Here is a 22575-nt window from a genome sequence, read left to right as displayed (position 1 = left end):
TCTCAAGTAAAGTAGGATGCTCTTACCCAGTGATATAATCTTTTTTTAATTTAGTCCCATAACATTTCATTTCTTATCTCAAATTCATTAACAGGATTATTTAAATTTTTAATAAATTAGATTTTCATGTACTTTTTTTTCTTGACAGGCAGAGTTAGTGAGAGAGAGAGAGACAGAAAGGTCTTCATTCCGTTGGTTCACCCCCCAAATGGCTGCCACGGCCAGCTCTCTGTGCTGATCTGAAGCCAGGAGCCAGGTGCCTCCTCCTGGTCCCCCTTGCGGGTGCAGGGCCCAAGCACTTGGGCCATCCTCCACTGCCTTCCCGGCCACATCAGAGAGCTGGACCGGAAGAGGAGCAACTGGGATAGAAGCCGGTCCCTTTCTTTTTTTCTTTCTTTTTTTTTACTTATTTGACAGGTAGAGTTAGACAGTGAGAGTGAAAGAAAGGTCTTCCTTCTGTTGGTTCACCCCCCAGATGGCTGCTACCGCGCTGCGTCAAAACGAAGCCAGGAGCCAGGTGCTTCCTCCTGGTTTCCCATGCAGGTGCAGGCGCCTAATCACCTGGTCCATCCTCTACTGCCCTCCTGGGCCACAGCAGAGAGCTGGACTGGAAGAGGAGCAGCCGGGACTAGAACCTGGCGCCCTATGGGATGCCGGCGCTGCAGGTGGAGGATTAACCAAGTGAGCCACGGCACCGGCCCCTACCCCTTTCATGTACATATTTAACAAAGGAAATATATCTACAGTCAAAACAAAAAAAGATGAACAAACAAAAGCAGACATCTGGCCATATGTGAATTGTAAAATTTATTTTCTTTTTTTTAAAAGATGTATTTATTTTACTTGAAAGTCAGAGTTACACAAAGAGAAAAAGAGAGAGAGTGAGGTCTTCCATCGCCTGGTTCACTCCCCATTTGGCCGCTATGCTAGAGCTGCACCTATCCCGAGCCAGGAGCTTCTTCCAGGTCTCCCAAATGGGTGCAGGGGCCATTTTCTACTGCTTTCCCAGGCCATAGCAGAGAGCTGGATTGGAAGTGGAGCAGCCGGGACTCTTAACAGGTACCTATTTGGGATGCTGGCACTGCAGGCAGTGGCTTTACCTGCTTTGCCACAGCACCAGCCCCAATAAAAATTTATTTTCAAAAAGATTTGTCTGGTAAACCCTGATAGACTAAATCATATGGTTAAAGTTGTTTTCTTAAAAATGTGTAAACAGTAAAATAGTATAGCAATTATATATACTTGAAAATGAATCTCAGTTTATAATTACATAATTTTTAAGACATAAAAATTGTTGGTACATTCTGATTTTCCTTAACTATAATTTTTCTATTTTAAGGTATAGTTGGAATTTTTTGGTTTATTTTATGGATTTGGATAGTTAGTGATACTCCAGAAACTCACAAGACAATCTCCAATTATGAAAAGGAATACATTCTTTCATCATTAAAAAATCAGGTATGGCTTGGAAACATTTCAGAAATAAGTACAGAACCTTTCTGTCCTCAGAAATAAGATACCAGTTTTCATAAATAGATATTTCTGTTGTGTATACACTAGGCAAAGTGGCCAGATGAGGCAAATATATGAAGTATTGTCTGAAGGATTCCAGTCCTTTCCATATTAAAACTATGAAAAATAGGAGCAGGCGCTTGGTCAAGCATTAAGATGCCTGTATTCCATATCAAAGTACCTGAGCTTGATCCCTGCCTTGGGCTCCTGATTCCAACTTCCTGCTAATGTAGACCCTGGAAGGCAGCAGTGATGGCTCCAATGACTGGGTTCCTGCCACCCACATGGAAGACCTGGATTGAATTCCCTGCTTCTGGCATGCAGACAGTTGAAGAGTAACCAGCAGATGGGAGATAGCTCTCTTGCTCACTCTCTTTCTTTATGTGTGTGTATGTGTGTGTGTACACATGCCTTTTGAGGTAATTTTAAACCTTCCAAAGTAATGGTTATATACATGTTTGTTCTTCTAGAGTAGGTCATCTTTAGAAAAATGTTTGCATCTTATTGAAACTAGATTTGTGTCACTTAATCAGGCACAAAAGCAAATCAGAAATCAAAGTCAACCGTAACTCAATACAATAAGTTCTCAAGTCATAGAAACAAAATACTTGCCTTTGGGAAGGAATCAAAGAACATAATACAGTAGGAAAATTTTAAAATATATAGCCTGTTTTTAGCATTCTTTTTGACATCAAAGTCACTTTATTAGTATAAAATGATAAATATTTCATGTAATGGCTTTTTGCCCATTAAGTTATGATGCTTGATACTTTGATTTTTTTGTTTGTTTTTAAAAATGTATTTATTGGCCAGCACCGTGGCTCACTAGGCTAATCGTCCGCCTGCAGCTTCAGCACCCCGGGTTCTAGTCCCAGTTGGGGCACTGGATTCTCTGTCGGTTGCTCCTCTTCCAGTCCAGCTCTCTGTTGTGGCCGAGGAGTGCAGTGGAGGATGGCCCAAGTGCTTGGGCCCTGCACCCACATGGGAGACCAGGAGGAAGCACTTGGCTCCTGGCTTCGGATCGGAGCAGCGTGCTGGCCGCAACACCCCAGCCATGGTGGCCACTTGGGGGGTGAACCAATGGAAAAAGGAAGACCTTCCTCTCTCTCTCTCACTGTCTAACTCTGCCTGTCAAAAAAAATTAATTAAAAAAATTTTTTAAATGTATTTATTTATTTGAAAGGCAGAGTTACAGAGCGAGGGAGAGAAAAGAGACAGAGAGAAAGAGAGCTTCCACCCACTGATTCACTCCTCCAAATGGCCCACAATGGCCAGGCTGATGCCAGGAGCCAAGAGCTACATTCAAGTCTCCCATGTGGGTGGCAGGGGTCCAAGGACTTGGGGGCCATCTTCTGCTGCTTTCCCAAGTGCATAAGCGGGGACCTGGAGCAGCTAGAACTCTAACCAGTGCCCAGATGGGATGCTAGCACAGCAGGTGACGGCTTAACCCACTGTGGTGTAGTGCCAGTCCCTAAATTTTTATATGTAATATAACCAGACAGTAATTAGAACTTTAACATTTCTTCTAGAGTGTTTAAATTTTGCTACAAATGTCTCTACAAGCTGCTAAACGTTAAGAAAAATGGCTTCTCTTGGTTTTTACTAAAAATTGACAAATTAGAAGAATTCAGCAATATAATGAATAGTGAAGAAAGTTAGCTTTGAGAGTTTGGTGTTCTGTATTGATGCTAATCAAATGAATCACCCACTTTTTCCCTTTAAGGAACAGATTTTTTTGTCATTTTTATGAACTTACAAAACTTTTTCATTTAGATTCTTTTACATTCATAGGGAATTTATATTATCTTGTAATTCCATTTTCTATGAACTTTTTTTTTTAACTTGAGAGTCACAGAGAGCATTAGGAGAGAGGAAGAGAGAACCAGACATATAGACAGAGGGTGCTCCCATCCACTGGTTAATTCCCCCAAATGCCTGAATGGCAGTGGTATAGCCAGGATGAAGATAAGAGCTGGGAACTCATTGCAGGTCTCCCCTCTGGATAGCAGGAACTCAGTCAATGAAACGATCACCTGCTGCCTCCCAGAGTCTGCATTAGCAGAAAGCTGGAATTCGGCGCCCGCACACCGGGTTCTAGTCCCGGTCGGGGTGCCAGATTCTGTCCCGGTTGCCCCTCTTCCAGGCCAGCTCTCTGCTGTGGCCCGGGAGTGCAGTGGAGGATGGCCCAAGTCCTTGGGCCTTGCACCCCATGGGAGACCAGGATAAGCACCTGGCTCCTGCCTTCAGATCAGCGCAGTGCGCTGGCTGCGGCGGCCATTGGAGGGTGAACCAACGGCAAAAGGAAGACCTTTCTCTCTGTCTCTCTCTCTCTCACTGTCCACTCTGCCTGTCAAAAAAATTTTTTTTAATTTAAAAAAAAAAAAGAAGAAGCCAGAGCTACAACTCAAACCCAGGTACTCCAGTATGGGTCTCAGGCATTTTAACCGCTAGCCCAAATATCCACCATGCCCTACTGGACACTGCAGTTATAGGACATTTCCCTCAACATAGAAAGTGTTATTGTACACTACTACCTTAAACCCTTGAAGGATTATTTTTTAATATCTGCTAGATATTTGGAGAGTTTCTCTAAGTAACATTTTAAAATGCATCTTCAATCTGAATGTTTTTATAAATGAAGATTTCCCCCCTTCCCACCCTGTCCCAAAATATAACTTGTCATGTGAAAATACTGTAAGTGGATCTCACCATTCTTATTGAGAGAGAAAAGAACTGTTGTTTTATACCTACATTGTGAACACTAAGCTGTAATGTGTGCATTTCTTGTTCTTGTTTCCAAACCATTAACTCTGTGGGCCTCGTATTCACATGATAAGCAGCTATGAAGAACCTGGCATGTGTCAGGGTTCTGTGTTTGACATTCAAATGATCTCAGTAGTTTCTGTGAAACATCAGGTTATCAAAAATTCAATTGGTATTTATAGATTGTGAAAATAGGCTAGTATTACATTAAATTACATTACTTTGTTTATACAAACAAAATTATGCCTTAGAAAAATCTAGACATAAACATAGGTGTAGCTTATCCTAATGGAACCTGCTTTCTTCAGCTTTCTTCACAGAAGTCAGTGCCATGGCTACCGATACTAAAATCACTGCCACTCTGGGCTATTGTAGTTGCACATTTTTCTTACAACTGGACTTTTTATACTTTATTGACATTATTGCCTACCTATATGAAGGAGATCCTAAGGTTCAATGTTCAAGAGGTAAGAAATAATAATCATCTGCTTCTTATGTAAAGTATGTATTCTAAAACCACACACAGAATTTGTTTTCATCTATTTGAAATTCAATTATTTTGTGGCTTCCATTCACAGACTTCTCTTTTTGGCCTCCATAGTTGCTTCTTTTTTTAACTTTTTTTAAAATTTTTAATTAGTTTTTAACAGAGTCAATGCAATTCGTAGCTACAACTCTAAGAATATAAAGATAGTCCTTTCCTCTCTCCCTCTCTCCCTCCTTCACCCCTGTCCTTCCCACCCTCTTTCCTTCTCCCTTTCTTTTTTTTATTTTTAATTTTTGAGCTAATATAGTTTTAAAATTACATTAGAGTAAAAAGGCTTAAATATTTCACCAAATACAAAGTTTAAAAAGTAAAAAGCAAAAAACACCCTAGTTTAGTGGGAACGTAGACAATGGCTATGAACAATAAATGAATGGGAAAATGACCATTTCACCCATATACAGTAATTCTAAAGTAATCACAGATCATTAAAACTGTAGTAGTATAACATTCTTAACATTGCTTTGACAAAACAAAATTTATAAAACTATATTCACAGCAGTAATGATACACACAGACATTTCTTTTTTCTCTTTTTTGTTTGTTTTCTAAATTTTAGCCTCCATATACACAGGAGAACATGTGGTATTTGTCTTTCTGGGTCTGGCTTATTTCACTCAACATGATGTCCTCTGGTTGCATCCTTTTTGATGCGAATTGTAGAATTTCATTCTTTTTATAGCTGAATAATATTCCACTGTGTACATATATTTTTTTTTTCTTTATCCATTCATCTGATGATGGACAGTTTTGGCTATCATGAACAGTGCTGCTATAAACATGGTGGTACAGGAATCTCTTGGATACATTGTGTCCAGTCTTTTGGGTATATAATTAGTAGTGGGACTGCTGTATCATATAGTTACCTCTTCTTTTCTCAGTGTATATTAACTGTTGATTCAAACCATCTTTAGCCTGTTATCCCCTTTAACCATAATCTTGTACTAGTCCCTCTTAGTATGCCAGCATATCAGATGACTCATGCTGGCAGGTGAGCAGGGAGCCTGGGAGAGACAAGATCCCTGGGCAAACCTGCTCTACATCATTTATCAGGCATTGGAAGATACACAGTTGTAGAGCTGTATAATGGCCTTACCTGAAACTGCCTTTTTAATTTATCACATGTAATTAGTTCCTGTTATCTCTGTAGTGGTAGTTTTAAAGTAAATCTTATCTTAAAGAGATTCACAGAAAGCCAGAGTGACACACTTTGTAACCAAAGTTTGGTAATGTCTTTGCCTTCAAAATGAAGGATAGATCAAAGACCTAATTGTAAAAGTTAATGCTATCAAACTCTAAGTAGATTAAAATCTTCATGATCTTGAATTAAGAAACCATTGCTTAAATATGACACCAAAAGCACAAGTGAACAAAACGGGTTGAAAAAAAGATAAACTGAACCTCACTAAAGTTAAAACTCTTAGGCATCACAGAACAGTATCAGCAATTGAAAAGACAGCCCATAAAATTGGAAAAAACATGTATAAGTCATATATCTGGTAAGTCTAGTATCCAGAATATATGAAGAATTCTTACAATTCAATAATTTAAAAACAAACAGTTGTCAACAGGGACGAAGCACTTGAATAGACATTTCTCAAAAGATGCCCAAATGGGCAGTAAGCACATAGAAAGATACTCAATGTCGTTAGGGAAATGTAAATCAAATGAATACCACTTCATGTTTATAGCATGCTAAGATGGCTATAACTGAAAACAAAACAAAACAACTACCCCCTCCCACATTCACAGACACACACAGAAAATAGCAGGTGTTGGTGAGGCGATGGAAGACTTGGAAACCTCATACGTTGGTCCAGGGAATGTAAGAGGGTTCAGCTGCTGTGGAGAAGTTAGGCTGTTCTCAGAGTGTTAACATAGAGTTACCGTATGACTCACCAGTTCTGTGCCTAGGTCCATGGCCGAGAGAAATGAAAATATATATCCACACGGAAAGGTACACGTGAATGCTCATAAGCAGCATTGTTTGTAGTAGACAAAAAGTGGAAACAATCCAAAGTCTGTCAGCTGATGAATGGACTGACACAGGTAGTGTTTTCATAGAGTGGATTATTATTCAGCCACAAAGCAGAACCTGTCTCCAAACGTAAAGAAGCAGTATAGATGATGAGTAGAAAGAGTAACTTAGGGGAGCAGGTATTTAACCTAGAGGTTAAAAAGCTCACATCCTACATCCAAATACTTGGGTTGTCTTCCTGCCTCCAGCTCCTGCCTCCAGCTCCTGACTCCAGCTTCCTACCAGTGCAGACTCTAGAAGGCAGGAACAGCAGCAGTGGCTCAAGAATTTGAGTTCTTACCACCTATGTGGGACACCTGGATTGAGTTCCCCACTTCCTAGTTTGGCCCCAGCCAAGGACCATTTGCAGGAATTTGGAGACTGAACCAGTGGATAGAAGCACACGCTCTCTCTCTCTGTCTCTGTCTCTCTTTCTCTCCCTCCCCACCCCGCCTCTCTCTCCTTCTCTCCCCCTCAAATCAGTAACCATTTTAGAAAAAAAAATAGCATAGAATCTGTGGGCTTTTCTTTTAATTTTTATTTGTTTTTATTTGATAGGCCAATAGAGAAAGACTGAGACATAAAGACCATCCATCCACTGGTTTGCTCTCCAAGTGTCAGCCCAAAGCCAGGAGCCTGGAACTCAATCTGGGTCTCCCATGTGGACGGCAGGGACACTGAGCCTTCACCTGCTGTCTCCTAGCATGTAATGGCAAGAAGCCGAATGGGAATTAGAGTAGTCAGGATATGCATTAGCAGGACCTGGAATCAAGAGTCAGATCCAGGCGCTCCCAAATGGGATGCAGGTGTTCCCAGTGACGTCTTAATCACTGCAACACATTTTAAAATTGTAAAGTTCTTTATTCTTTGTTATAAGCTGCTTTGTCATATAAATTTGTTTTTATTAGTTATCCTCAGTTTCTTTTTCCTAGGTTTCCCCAGTTCTAACCTTCATATTTCTTATAAATTAGGGACAGTTGGGATGATATCTGTTCCCTTATTTGGGATATTAATGTAATAGAATCTTTTTTTAAAATCAGAAGAGTCATGGCCATGAACAGAAGCTTAACTACTCTTGAGTATGCCCAGGGGTGGGTGAGAGGAGAGAACCTGTGAGACGTCCTCTCAGTCGTCCGCTAGTGAGTGGGAGAATGCACGGGGGCGGGGGGGGGGGGGGGGATGTTTGCCTGGCAGCACTGAGGACAACTTGAGGTTCATGCTCCTTAGTCTGAAGTAAATAGGCACACATGTTTGTGTTATTTCTGGACACATTCAGTTGCCCAAGTGCAAGTACATGGTAGAAAAAGAGTTTGATTTAACCAGATGAAGTAGGAGAGGACCCATGGAGTCAAGGGCCTGTGTAAGAGAGTGATTGTCATGATTAACTGTGGAATTTATATTGGCTAGGGAGAGCAACCAAGAATTGAAGAAGAGTAAGTAGGTGGTAGGATCAATAAATTTGGGAGGGATGGCATTGTGGTACAGTGGGTTAAGCTGCCACCTGCAATGCCAGCATCCCATGTGGGCACCACTTCGCTCCCTGGCTGTTCCACTTCTACCCAGCTCCCTGCTAAAAGTGCGTGAGAAAGCAGTGGAAGAGGCCCCAAGTGCTAGGGCCTCTGCACTCATTTAGGACACTAGAAACTCCTGGTTTCAGCCTGGCTACAACATTGCAGCCACTTGTGGCATGCATCAGCAGATGCAGGTCTGTCTCAATCTGTCTCTCCCTCTCTCTCTCTCTCTGTAACTCTGCCTTTCAAATAAATATGTTGATTAAAAATAATAATAAATGAAAAAAGGATCAGGGCCAGTGCAGTGGTATGGTAGGTTAAGCCTCCACCTGTGGAGCTGGCATCTCATATAGGCACTGGTTCAAGTTCTGGCTGCTCCACTTCCGAACCAGCTCTCTGCTAATTGCCTGGGAAAGCAGTGGAAGATTGCCCAAGTGTTTGCGCCGCTGCACCCAGAAGAAGAGAGAGATCGGAAAGACGAGGGAGACCCAGAAGAAGCTCCTGGCTTCAGATCGGCCCAGCTCCAGCTGTTGCGGCCATTTGGGGAGTGAACTAACGGATGGAAGACCTCTCCTCTGTCTTTCCCACTCTGCATCTCTGCCTCTCAAATAAATACATTTTTTAAAAAATCTTAAAAAAAAAAAATCAAGATTTTGGGACCAGATACTAGAGGGAATGAGCTGGAAAGATAGGTGGTGAACAGAGAGAGGGAAGCCCAAAACTGCTATCAGGAAAATGTCAGAGTTATTGGTAAATAGAGTGGAGGAAAAGTAGACAAGGTTAACTAGTTGTTTTTGGGTTTTTTAGGGAAGTAGAACAGGCTGTACTTACTGATAAGACGTGAAATGTGAGAGAGAAGAAACCATCAAGAAAGCCTGTCCAAAAAAAAAAAAAAAAAAGACTCCCAGGTTCCCAGGTTATGTCAAAAAAGAAATTGTGTGTGTGGTTGTTGGGGGGAGGGTGTTTCAGCTCTAAAATCATTCCTTTAAGTTAAGGTTTTACTTTGTCACTGATCTTTTGAAAATAAGTAAAATGAAATAGAAAGGAATTTACAGGTTCAAAGAGACCTAAAAGATATATTGGGTCTGGCATTTGGTTAAGATGCCCTGTAGTGGAGTGCCTGAGGTCAGTACCCACCTCCCATTCCTGACTCCAGCTTCCTGTTAATGCAGACTCTGGGAGGCAAGTGGTGATGGCTGAACGGATTGGGAGACCTGGATTGGGTTTCTGGCACATGGCTTCAGCCCAGCCCAGTGCAGTTTTTTGGGGAGTGAACCAGTGGATGAGAGGGCGCTTGCTCCCTCTCTATCCCAACCCCTTCAGCATTGGGAAGCGAACCAGCAGATGGGAGCACTTGCTTATATTCATTCTGTCTTTCTTTCTCTCTCCCCCTTCTCCTCCTTCTCTTCTTCCCTCCCTCACTCCTTCTGTTTCTCTCCCTCTCCTCCTCGCTTATCCTCCAAACCCCTCTCTCCTTTTCTGTCTCCCTCTCTTTCCCTCCATCTTCCTTCTTCTCCCTCTCTCTACTCCTCCTCATCTCTTTCTCTCCCTTTTTACCTTTGCCTCTCAGATAAGTACATTTTTTTAAGTCTTATCAAAAGTTTTTAAATTGTGAAGACTGAAGTGTGGTGTGAAGGGATGTATACTTGAAGGATGTGATGTTAAATAAATGGAAGTCTGTGAGTGCTATATATTATAACTGGGATGATGTTCACTTACAAGGAGAAGAAGGGGCCTGTGATTGGACCAGCACCATTGAGAGCCCACTGGAGTGGCTGGCAAAATTCTTTTTCTTGACCAGGATGTTCTTTAGAATAATTCTATAAGCTGTATATTTGAGTTACATAGTTTTCTGTATTTTTAAGTAAACAAATCAATAAAACTTGAAGACAAAAACTTTTCAGTGGGAAGAATCCATAGGCCAACTGGAAGATGTCCCCTTCTATAACCTAGTTCCCAAAGTTGCAGTGGAGATTGCCCTGAGCAGGCAACACTGCGATGAGCCTTGTTTCCCTCTGAGACGGTATATTAGAGATGACATTTAACTGAATTCCATAATCTTTCTAAAAGCCAAACTTACCTCCTATGATTATATAAACAAACAGCATATGTCTATGTTTTTCTTTTTTTTCCAAGCAGTAGTGATGGGCTATGATGTATGTACTAATTATGTATCTTCTTCTTCCTTCCAGAATGGGTTCTTATCTGCAGTACCTTATTTTGGCTGTTGGTTATGCATGATTCTGTCTGGTCAAGCTGCAGACACTTTAAGGGCAAAATGGAATTTTTCAACCATATGTGTTCGCAGAATTTTTAGCCTTATAGGTAAATAACATGAATGAGGTTTTGTTTTTATGTACAGTTACTTATTGTATTTGCAGTTATTAGAGATGGGAAGAAAACAATGTTTCTCCTTCTTGATACACAGTCATCACAATACTCAACACAGAATTTCACCTCTGGCCATCAAACTGTGCTTGGGGACTTCTACTCAACATAAAACTGATTCTGCCATGACAACCACTGGGTGTCCTATAATTCTGGTTGATTGCTTAATCCCACAAGACTGCCCCCCACTTCAAATGCCAGTCGCAAACCCCAAACTATGACCTGTACTTCTGAAAAACGGGCTGTAAATCAGCTGTTCCCATGACAACCTCCTTGAGTTCCATTAATTTGCAAAGACATTTATAGAGCTAAGGAAAACATTTAGGTTTACCTATTTATTATAAAGGATATTACATAGGACATAGATGAACAGCCAGGTGGAAGAGATGCATAGGGCAAGGTAACTGGGAAGGGACCAGGAGCTTCTGTGTGCCCTCTCTGGGCACACCAACTGCCAAACTCTTTCATGTTCTATGCAGAAACCATCCAAACCCTGTCCTTTTGAGTTCTTATGTAGGTTGCATCATAGTGATATGATTGATTAAATCATCATCCATTGGTGATGGGTTCGGCCTCCCCAGAGATTAAGGGTTACTGCTGAAAGGTCCAACCTACTAATCATGCCTTGGTCTTTCTGGTGATAGTACCCATCCTGTAGTTATCTTGGGACCCCCAACCACCAGTCATCTCAGTAGCATATAAAAGGTAATCTTATTAATTCTAAGATTTTAGGAGCTATGTGCCTACATGGAACAAAAACCAAATGCATATTCCTTCTTGTACCACAGTATCACAGCAGCCTAAGACAAAATACAGATGATAATATGAGGCATTTGTTTTGTTTGCATATTAAAATACTGTCATGCATGTAGTGTATTTCTGTACCAGATGGTTCTTTCTGAGGATTAAGATTTATAATATCCTGCTATCTCTACCATAGCTTACAACTATAAAAATGGCTTATCTTGCTGAACATCATCCCCAGATTTTATAAATCACTTTGTTTGCAGCTATAAGTTTACATTGAAAGTACTTCTAAGCTCCCATCCCTTTTCTAAATGAATACATTTTCTATTTCAATCCAGAGAATTCAAAGGAAACCTAAGCAATTACATTTCAGACTCCGCTTTTAGAAGGTCGATTTTAAAGCTATCTAAAGCAATTATTCTTCTGTTTAAAGGTGTCCAGCAGTTAGAGATCCTGGGAGCTGTACTTGAACAATGACATTGCTAAGGCACCCCCTGTTCAGTTAACTCTGCAAGCACCTTCTACATGCCCTCCCTTCCCAGGAGATGCTGGCCTGTTCCACAGCCTTACCTTGACGTCACACCTGCAGGTGTGAATTAAATCCCTGTAGCTTTAATCTGACTTTTGTCACTTTTCACGTTTTTATTAGGCTGTTCTTCACAGTATAATACGTACTAGACATGTGGCTGTTTTAAGTTTAAAATAAGATCTTTAGCTATAGTATATACAAACACATTTCCATGATCACAGAGAGTTCCTAGATAGCACTACTATAAATACGGGGGAAAAAAAAAAAAGGACAGGCCTTGTTTTAAGTCCCTGTGTTACTTGTATTTTATGCTTAGCTATCTGTAATGACCTCTGCATATTATTATCCGCTCTTAGAACTAAGACAGAGTATACTTCTAACTATACCCAAAAGAATTTGTCATTTTGTTCACCATTTTTGGTTGTGTGAATTTTAAGTCATATCTGTATTAGCTATTGCTTCTCTGAACCATATTTTTTAGTCATTCTCTTCCTGCCCATTTCTCTAACACTGTAGAACTTTTGCCGAGTTCTGGTCACATGTAGCCTTAATAACATTTGCATAAAGATATTTTCCTTTTACCATTATATTAGTTGTATTATGTCCATATGTTTCCTGCAGTTTGTTTATAAAATTCTGCACTAGTAGAGTCTTCTAGGCAATACAGTGTTTCTACAGTAGGTGGCAGCAATACCAAATTTCAGATTTATGCTATATTAAGATAGGGCAAATATTAATGCTGGGACTTCATTTCTTTTTATAACTTTTTAACTCCAGGAATGATTGGACCTGCAGCATTCCTGGTAGCTGCTGGATTCATAGGCTGTGACTATTCCTTGGCTGTTGCTTTCCTAACCATATCAACAACATTGGGAGGCTTCTGTTCCTCTGGATTTAGCATCAATCATCTGGATATTGCTCCTTCGTGAGTACAAACCTGAAGATTTACTATGATTGACTTTAATTTCCTTTTTTTTATTAAATTATGGTAAAACTATATATACAATGGCACTTCAAAACTTTGTGGGGAAATGGAATTAAAAGATCAGTTTAGGCCAGAACCATGGCTCATTTGGCTAATCCTCTGCCTGCGGCGCCAGCACCCCGGGGTTCTAGTCCCAGTTGGGGTGCTGAATTCTTTCCCGGTTGCTCCTCTTCTAGTCTAGCTCTCTGCTGTGGCCCGGGAAGGCATTGGAGGATGGCCCAAGTGCTTGGGCCCTGCACCCGGCTCCTGGCTTCGGATCGGTGCAGCATGCCGGCTGCAGCAGCCATTTGGAGGGTAAACCAACAGAAGGAAGACCTTTCTCTCTGTCTCTCTCTGTCTAAATCTGCCTGTCCAAAAAAAAAAGATCAGTTTATTTTAGTGCAAAAATGTTTTTAATTTCAGGCATCTTTTTTTCATTGTACCCATTTTCCATTAATTTCTTGAAGAATCCTTGATAACATAAATGCCATTTTAGCCATTTTTAGGCATACAATTATGTGGCATTAAGTACATTCACATGGTTGTGCAACTAATTCTACCAGCCATCGCTACAACTTTTTCAACTTCCCCAACTGAGACTCTGCCCATAAAACACTAACTCCTCATTTTCTCCTTCTCCCAGATCTTGGCAACCATCATCCTACATTCTGCTTCTATGAACTTGACTACTCTAGGAATGACTAAATTATTTACAATATTTCTATTTATACAATAATTAAAGCATCAAGTTTATTTGTTTTTATTTGAGAAGTAGAGAGAGAGATCCCATCCCCTGGTTCATTCCCCAGGTGCCAGCAGTAGCTGAGACCGGGAGTCAAGAACTCAATCCAAGTCTCCCACATGGGTGGCAGGACCCCAGCACTGCTGCCTCCCAGGCCTGCATGAGCAGAAAGCTGAAGTCAGAAGCCAGTTTGAAATGCAAGCTTCTTAACTGCTAGGCTCAGCATCTGCTCATGAAGTTGTTTTCAAGTGGAAACTTTTAACCAGCTTTACCTTTGTCCGTGAGGACGTGGTTACATAAAAACATGATGGTAATAACACTGGCCGGCGCCATGGCTCACTAGGCTAATCCTCTGCCTGCGGTGCCGGCACTCTGGGTTCTAGTCCCAGTTGGGGCACTAGTTCTGTCCCAGTTGCTCCTCTTCCAGTCCAGCTCTCTGCTGTGGCCTGGGAGGGCAGTGGAGGATGGCCCAGGTCCTTGGGCCCTGCACCTGCATGGGAGATCAGGAGAAGAACCTGGCTCCTGGCTTCGGATCAGCACAGCACACCAGCCATAGCAGCCATTTGGGGGGTGAACCAACGTAAGGAAGACCTTTCTCTCTGTCTCTCTCTCTCACTGTCTAACTCTGCCTGTCAAAAAATAATAATAATAATAACACTGTCACTTGTCTTTTTCCACCCAGAATAGGAACTTTGTGAAAACAGAAACTGTATTGCCATCCTCAGGTGATATCACCATGGTGTTTGGCACATAGAGAGCATGTAGTTAGGTGGAAGAATACCAAAGAGCTTACCCACTGATTTTTCCAGCTGTTAGGTATCTTATGTACAAATATATTTGTATAACACTTGGTAGCTAAGAAATCACTTCCACAAAAAATATTTTATGCTTAAATCATTCCTAGGAAGTATATATTCTTGCCTTATTTTAAGGCTGAGGAAACTCGAATCCAGAGAAGTTAAGCGATTTGTCCTCAAATCATAGCTAATAAATGATGAAGCCAAAATGTGAAACTAAAATTGATATTGATTGATTGGTTGATTTGGAAGGTAGAGTTAGAGAGAAAGAGGCAGAGATAGAAATCTTCCATCTGCTGGTTCACTCCTGAAATGGCTGGGTCTGGCCAAAGCCAGGAGCTTCTTCTGAGTCTCCCACATGGGTGGCAGGGGCCCAAGCAGTTGGGCCATCTTCCACTGTCTTCCCAGGTGCATTAGCAGAGCTCAGAAGTAGAGCAGCCAGGACTGGAACTGGTGCCTATATGGGATGCTGGTGCTACCGGCGCACACAGCGGCATACAACCTGCTAGGCCACAACAACAGCCCAGATTCATACTCTTAAGCCCAAAGTTCTTTCCATAGCTACCTCTCTGGAAACACTCTTTGAGCTGCTTACTTTAGAATTCCTTTGTTTCAGTTTACAATATAAAAGAGGTGACTGTATAAATATTTTAGCTCAGAAGATTTAGTGCACTTAAATTATAAAAATAGTGGATATTGGGGCCGGCATTGTGGTATAATGGATAAAGCCACTGCCTGCAGTACCAGCATCCCATATGGGTTCTGGTTCATGTCCCAGATGCTCCACTTCCAATCTAGCTCCCTGCTAATGGCTGGGAAAGCAGCAGAAGATAGCCCAAGTATTTGCACTCCTGCCACCCACATGGGAAACCCAGATGAGGCTCCTGGCTTCAACATGGCTCAGCCTTGGTCGTTGCAGCCATCTGGGAGTGAACCAGCAGATGGAAGATCTCTCTCTCTCTCTCTCCCTCCCTCCCTCCCTCTCTCACTAACTCTCTTTCAAATAAATAAATAAATCTCCAAAAATAAAATAATGGATATGAACTTATTTCTGGAGAAAAGTCCTGTGTCCTTACACCCTCCTTCCCCTTCTCCAAATGCTTGGTACCTAGACTACCAAAAATCCTCTGATTCCTACTGAGCCTCAGTCTCCTGTCCCTTCAATAAACACTCCAAGAGACACTCCACTCAATGCATTTCATGGAACTCCAACAGACCTTCGAAATTCTGATCCTTTCTCTTGTTTATATAGAAGTCCAAGAAGATTCCACAAGCCTAGAATCTTAGCGAACCCAGCAGCTGACTGAGCCTCTGTTGGCCGCTCTGTAGTGCCTTCCGCCAAGGTCTGCCACCCTCCACGGCAGTGCGTTTCCTAGCCATCTGAGCCCTTCCCAGTTCACTTCTCAATTCTCCATTGGGTCTTTCCAGATCATTGCTGCCTGCTTTTTTTGCTCTTCCTTCTCTATGCATTCCACTTATAATTTTGTGCTAAATACATCTGTGATTGGTTACTGTCTTCCCTTGGTAAATAATGACTTCTGAATGTGACTCTGATCTTTCTTATCTCCCTGATTTGAATGTGTGTCCCTTCAGACTGAGACATCTGTGTATCCACATCACAACTCTTTTTTTTTTTTTTTTTTTTTTGACAGGCAGAGTTAGACAGTGAGAGAGAGAGAGCCAGAGAGAAAGGTCTTCCTTTTTCCATTGGTTCACCCCCCCAAGTGGCCGCTATGGCCAGTGTGTTGCAGCTGGCGTGCTGCACTGATCCGAAGCCAGGAGCCAGGTGCTTCCTACTGGTCTCCCATGCAAAAGGTGTTGTATCAGGCTCATCTTGTACTTTCCCTGCCTATCCCTGGGATCAGCCCCTTTCTCCAGGGGTGCAGGGCCCAAGGACCTGGGCCATCCTCGACTGCACTCCTGGGCCACAGCAGAGAGCTGGACTGGAAGAGGAGCAACCGGGACAGAATCTGGTGCCCCGACCGGGACTAGGACCCGGGGTGCCGGCGCCGCAGGCGGAGGGTTAGCCTAGTGAGCCGCGGCGCCAGCCCTACATCACAACTCTTGGCACAAGAGAGGCATGCCTGGTCCATACTTGTTGAGCCCTTGACTTGTGTGATTACATTAAAAAACAGGAATTTCACTGCTACATATGACCTTATCAATGAGGAACCAAGGGAAGAGAACTGATAACACCTAGGCCTTGGACTAAGAAGCCGTTTGTAATAAAAGGTAACTTAAGCAAAAGCTTTTGGACTACAAGCTCTGACAGTGCAGAACTTCCCACAGTGGTCCCAGCACTTGGCCCTGTACCAGACCATAGTGTTCCATTGATCAATGTCATGAATGGAAGAATAGAAGTAAACTTTCATAGGCACTATCTTGTTAAAATTCTTGCTTAAAAAAATACTTTGTGCATTGATCTTCTTATATGTTAACATTTTTATATAAAGATTTATTTTATTTATTTGAAAGGCAAAGTCACAGAGAAAGAGAGGAAGACAGAATGAGAAAGATTTTATACCTGCTGGTTCACTCCTCCAGATGGCTGCAGTGGCCACGGTGAGGCCAGAGTGAAGCCAGGAGCCTGGAACTCCAACCTGGTCTCCCACGTAGGCAGCAGCGGCCCAATTATATAAGCTGTCCTCTGCTGCCTTTGCAGGTGCATCACTAGGGAACTGGATAGGAAGTGAAGCAGCTGGGACTTGAATGAGCACTCAGATGGGATGCCAGTGTCACAAGCCTTGTTGTTTACTATTTATATATTTTAAATCAATGTTTATATTCTCCATGAAAATTTAATTCAACAAACATACAAAACCCTCTAGTTCAGGACCCCAACCTGCCTTTGTCGTTTTATTCCTTCCCCCTTGTATATATTTTTACCCCCTCTTTGTTTTCCAAAAGTATCCCCCAACATTTACACACACACTCAGATGCACACACTGTTCCCACATTTGGCCCTTTGCTCACGCTTTTCTCTGTACCTGGCATGCCCACACTCACTTGGGTTTCTTTCCTCTTTTGTTGTGATTAGATTCAGATAAATTATCCCTGACCGTAGTAGCATATTACTGGCCGTATGACCTTCTGAGAAGCCCCCAGGGATGTTAATTTTGATCACTCCCAGTCAAGATGTTAACCATTGTCTCCAGAAACTAATTAACTATTTTTCATCCTTGGAACTCTTAAATCAATAAATCAGTCTCTGGGGAGATACTATGAGATTTTGCAATAGCCTACTCCTCTTCAAACCACTCCCCCACCCTAGATTTAGCACCCATTGGTAACTGAGGCCCAAGCCAGTGGTGATGTTCCAGCCCTACCAACCCCTCCACATGTATCAGTGGACATTCTGTGGAAGAAAGATCTCCCCTTCTCCTCATTTGTGCTATGGATTCTTACTGAATGAATTTCAATCCATTTTCGGCCTTATTTATTTATTCGCGCTCTAATCATTCTGTTTGACCACTGGCAGCTCCTTTAACCTGGGCTTCTGTGGCCTATTGATTTGTCCCATCTTCTTTTTTATTAAAATATTTTCTTTTTTGACACTGCAAAAGGTGTTGTATCAGGTTCATCTTGTACTTTCCCTGCCTATCCCTGGGATCAGCCCTCTTCTCCAGGGAACACTGGTTCCTTTTGAGAGGAATGGTGTTTAGAAAATAAGACCCCAAGGATGACTGAATGTTTTGATTTCTCATAAGAAAATGTTTATTACTACTTAGAAATTGATAACTATCAAAGGTTTGTTTACAAATAGAGCCAAAAGTCTTCAGTTTTATCAAATTATCTCTTTTACATCTATTGCACATGGAATAATTACCTAATAGGTTTTATTTTAAGTCCTGTTTTCACTTTATTATCCTGGGAATTTTGAAAAGTGATTGCCCAGTTCTTCAGAGAATTACAATATAAAGTTATTAGTGTAGACTTGTAACCTTTTTTTTTTTAAGATTTATTTATTTATTTGAAAGGCAGAGTTACAGAGAGAGACAGAGAGGTCTTCCCTGTGCTGATTTACTCCCCAAACAGCCACAATGGCCAGGGTTGGGCCAGGCCAAAACCAGGAGCCCAGAAATCCATCCTACTCTCCCACATGGATGCAGGGGCCCAACTACTTGGACCATCCTCCACTGCTTTCCCAAGCACATTAGCAGGGAACTGAATCAGAAGTAGAGCAGCCAGGACTGAAACCACTGGCCGTGGAGGATGCTGGTATCACAGAGGCTTAACCCACTACACCACAAGCTGGCCCCATCTTCTTAGAGTGAATTTTTTTTATAATGAATCTTTTTAGAGTGAATTTTAGTGACCCCTTCTGGGTTAGTGAGGTGTTTTTTGTTTGGGGGGATTTTTTTAGATTATTGCAGAAGATGGCAGCTTTAAATATATATTACGTTTGATGAACCTTTTTATTTCCTATTTCTGCTAAGTGAAATATGAAACTTTTTATTTCTATATCCATAAACCTTAGTTGGAAAAAAAAATTTTTTTTTTGACAGGCAGAGTGGACAGTGAGAGAGAGACAGAGAGAAAGGTCTTCCTTTTGCCGTTGGTTCACCCTCCAATGGCCGCCGCGGTAGGCGCGCTGCAGCCGGCGCACCGCGCTGATCCGATGGCAGGAGCCAGGTGCTTCTCCTGGTCTCCCATGGGGTGCAGGGCCCAAGCACTTGGGCCATCCTCCACTGCACTCCCGGGCCACAGCAGAGAGCTGGCCTGGAAGAGGGGCAACCGGGATAGAATCCGGCGCCCCAACCGGGACTAGAACCTGGTGTGCCAGTGCCGCAAGGCGGAGGATTAGCCTGTTAAGCCACGGCGCTGGCATAAATAGATAATCTTAAAAAATATATATTATTATTATTGTTATTATTATTTTGTCAGGCAGAGTGGACAGTGAGAGAGAGAGACAGAGAGAAAGGTCTTCCTTTGTGCCGTTGATTCACCCTCCAATGGCGGCCACGGCCGGCGCACTGCGCTGATCCGATGGCAGGAGCCAGGTGCTTCTCCTGGTCTCCCATGGGGTGCAGGGCCCAAGAACTTGGGCCATCCTCCACTGCACTCCCGGGCCATAGCAGAGAGCTGGCCTGGAAGAGGGGCAACCGGGACAGAATCCGGCGCCCCAACCGGGACTAGAACCCGGTGTGCCGGCGCCGCAAGGCGGAGGATTAGCCTAGTGAGCCGCGGCGCCGGCCTTAGTTGGAAAAATTGACTGGCTAACTAGCTGAATTTAAATGCAGTAGCTATATTTAAATAGGTATGAAAAGTGTTTGCATAATAGTGACTCCCATGGGATAGTATATATGTTTATGTTAGCATTAACATTGAGACTGAAGGTGAAAATGCTATATTTGCTGAGGTCAGGAGCAAAAAAGAAAATGGAGTATCTTAATGAGATTTGGGCTATCTTCCACTGCTCTCCTAGGCCACAGCAGAGAGCTGGATTGGAAGTGGAGCAGTTGGACTCGAACCGGCGCCCATAGAAGATGCCAGCTCCACAGGTGGTAGCTTTACCCACTGCGCCACAGCACTGGCCCCCTCTTCCTTATAGTCTGATGTATACCTTCAGATGAACTTACAGTTTTGATTTCCCAAGGGGGTTACATATGTTATGATCATGTTGTTGCTTAGTTACTTTTTGTCTTGGTAACAACTGAGTGCCTGTCCAGTGTAACACTTTTAGTAGTTAGAAAAAGAATTCTGGAAGACTACAGAACCTTAAGGCATTCAATTCAGCACTGGGGCTTATGGTGAAAACTTAAGCATGAGAAAATTCCTCTTTCCTCCATACCAAGTACAGTGATCACACAACTAACAAGGTAGCATGATAAACTATAACATAATATCAAGCACTGATTTGGAATCAAACAAATTGGTTAATATTTTATATTTTATTTTCTTTTTTTCATTCATAGAATGAAGAAAATCCTTACCTCATAATTGACTTAACTATTGAAATGAGATTTCATATATATGTATGTATACACACACACACAGACACACATCTATAATACTTATAACCGTGCCTAATGAAAGACTCCATAAGCAGTATCCCTATTAGCCTATAAATGTGTACCTGGTGTTTTCTGAGCTTTTTCTTCTCCAGACTGAAGTAGAGATTTTTCTATGGATAGTTACATTACCCAGATTACAGAGAATTGGGTAGACGTTTCATTGTTAAGCCCATGGAATTCTCATATCCCAATAGCATAAAATCCCGACGGAGTCTTTACAACATGTTTTCTTCCATCAATCTTTCATTGCCCTTCTCGGCCACATGTAATATAAATACTTGAATGAGCTTCTTGGTGCTGACATTTAGAATTTCACAGCATTCATCTGCACTTAATATCTGTCACTGAAAAGACCTGGCAACATTGCAGCTGGTTGCTCCTACTGCCAAGGTGTTAATGGTTTAAAAAAAAAAAAAAAAAGTCCTGCCAAGCTTAATTTAAGATACACTCCCTAGAGGGCATAAGCCAAAAAGATCTGTGCCTGGTGGTTTTGTTGTTACGTTGTATATGCAGGGGGTTGAAAATAAGATGTGTGATGTTTGTAGATAAACTAAATTAGGTTTTATATTTAGGAATCTTTCCATCCAAAGTGGGGAGAGCGGTTTCAGTTCAGTAGTCTACAACCTTGGTATTAAGGATCCTAAACCCTAATAGAAACTGCATTATCTCACAATTAGACTATATGGATTAGTAAAACATCAGACCAAAATTTTATTTTATAATAGCTCCAATTATCACAAAAAGTTCAAAACTCTAGTTGGACTTTTATATGTCCAAGTACTTTTATGAAAAATAAATTACTGCTTAATTTTTTTAACCACCTTTTAAGTTTTTTTGCCAAAATATCAAACATAAATATAATGAGCCCTGTGGGATCTAGAGTCCCAGTACCACCAGTGGACAGGAATACAGGACTTGAGATTGTGTGTAATGATAGTTCCAGGCTGCAAGCTGCAAAAGCCAGAACTTGGGAATATCTACACGACAAACATCCCAGTTTCTTGAATGAAAAAGTGACAGCAATGAACTATGGATACACACAATTTGGAACAACGCTCAGCGACCCTAGTATGTAATCTAAAGTGTTTCATACTGTGAGATTCCACTCCCATAAAGTTCCTGATCAGGACCAGGGCTTTCAAAGCCAGTGTCAAGAAGAGTGCCAGTCTGCATGGAACAAAGTGCACGGTCTGTGCGGTCAGGATCCCATGAGTCTACGCCTGGGGCTTAGATGATCTGTGGGTGACATGCTGCTTCTCTGTAGTCAGCATGTCCTGAATGAGTACATGAGTCTACGCCTGGGGCTTAGATGATCTGTGGGTGACATGCTGCTTCTCTGTAGTCAGCACGTCCTGAATGAGTACATGTGTTGTACTGGGCACTGGATATAGTACACGGAAATAAAACAAGTTTATGGTGGGACTGGAGTCAGAATCAGCACACTTGAATTAGAAGAGTTAATACATACATGTAGTACTAGCTTTAAAGACAGTAACGATTCTGAGAAGACAGTGCAATGTGAGCTGAACTAGACAGAGAAGGCTTCATGGAAGATGTACCAAACAGGAGGTTAGAGGAAGGAGCGTGGATTTCAGGTAGCGGGTGTAGTTCAAGTAAAGAGAAGTAGCAGGACTGAACATGGCAGATAAGAGCAGCTGGAGTGCAGAGCTGCCTGGAGCTGCAGGTGTGATTGTGCAGCACTAGGAAATAAGGCTGCGTAGATCAACCAGGCCCAGGCCACTGCAAATCATCCCATATGGGCACCGATTTGAGTCCCAGCTGTTCCACTTCCATTCCAGCTCCCTGCTAATGCGCCTGGGAAAGCAGCAGAAGATGGGCCAATTCTTTGGGCCCCTGCACCTGTGTGGGAGACCAGTAGGAAGTTCCTGGCTCCTGGCTTCGGAACAGCCCAGCTCCAGCTGGGGAGTGAACCAACGGATGGAAAATCTCTCACTCTCTCTCTCTCCCACTCTGTAAACTCTGCCTTTCAAATAAATAAATAAAAATCTCTTAAAAATATATTTCAGAATATTTGGGTACTTAAATG

The 22575-nt window shown here is 42.1% G+C and overlaps 1 protein-coding gene across 3 annotated transcripts in view; it reads left to right on the top strand.

The window, feature by feature from the left end:
- Positions 1–22575, top strand: part of SLC17A5 (solute carrier family 17 member 5) — a 57000-nt gene that overhangs the window by 23350 nt on the left and 11075 nt on the right. For all 3 annotated transcript variants that reach the window (XM_062186363.1, XM_062186361.1, XM_062186362.1), the window contains exons 6-9: positions 1340–1458; positions 4584–4742; positions 10540–10672; positions 12789–12936. In XM_062186363.1, coding sequence (XP_062042347.1) covers positions 1340–1458; positions 4584–4742; positions 10540–10672; positions 12789–12936 — 559 coding nt within the window. The remainder of the gene's footprint in view (positions 1–1339; positions 1459–4583; positions 4743–10539; positions 10673–12788; positions 12937–22575) is intronic.

This window comes from Lepus europaeus, chromosome 3 (genome assembly GCF_033115175.1).
Source record: "Lepus europaeus isolate LE1 chromosome 3, mLepTim1.pri, whole genome shotgun sequence".
Classification (NCBI taxonomy): domain Eukaryota; kingdom Metazoa; phylum Chordata; class Mammalia; order Lagomorpha; family Leporidae; genus Lepus; species Lepus europaeus.
Note: the sequence above shows the minus strand (reverse complement) of the source record. Positions and strands in the feature narration are given on the sequence as shown.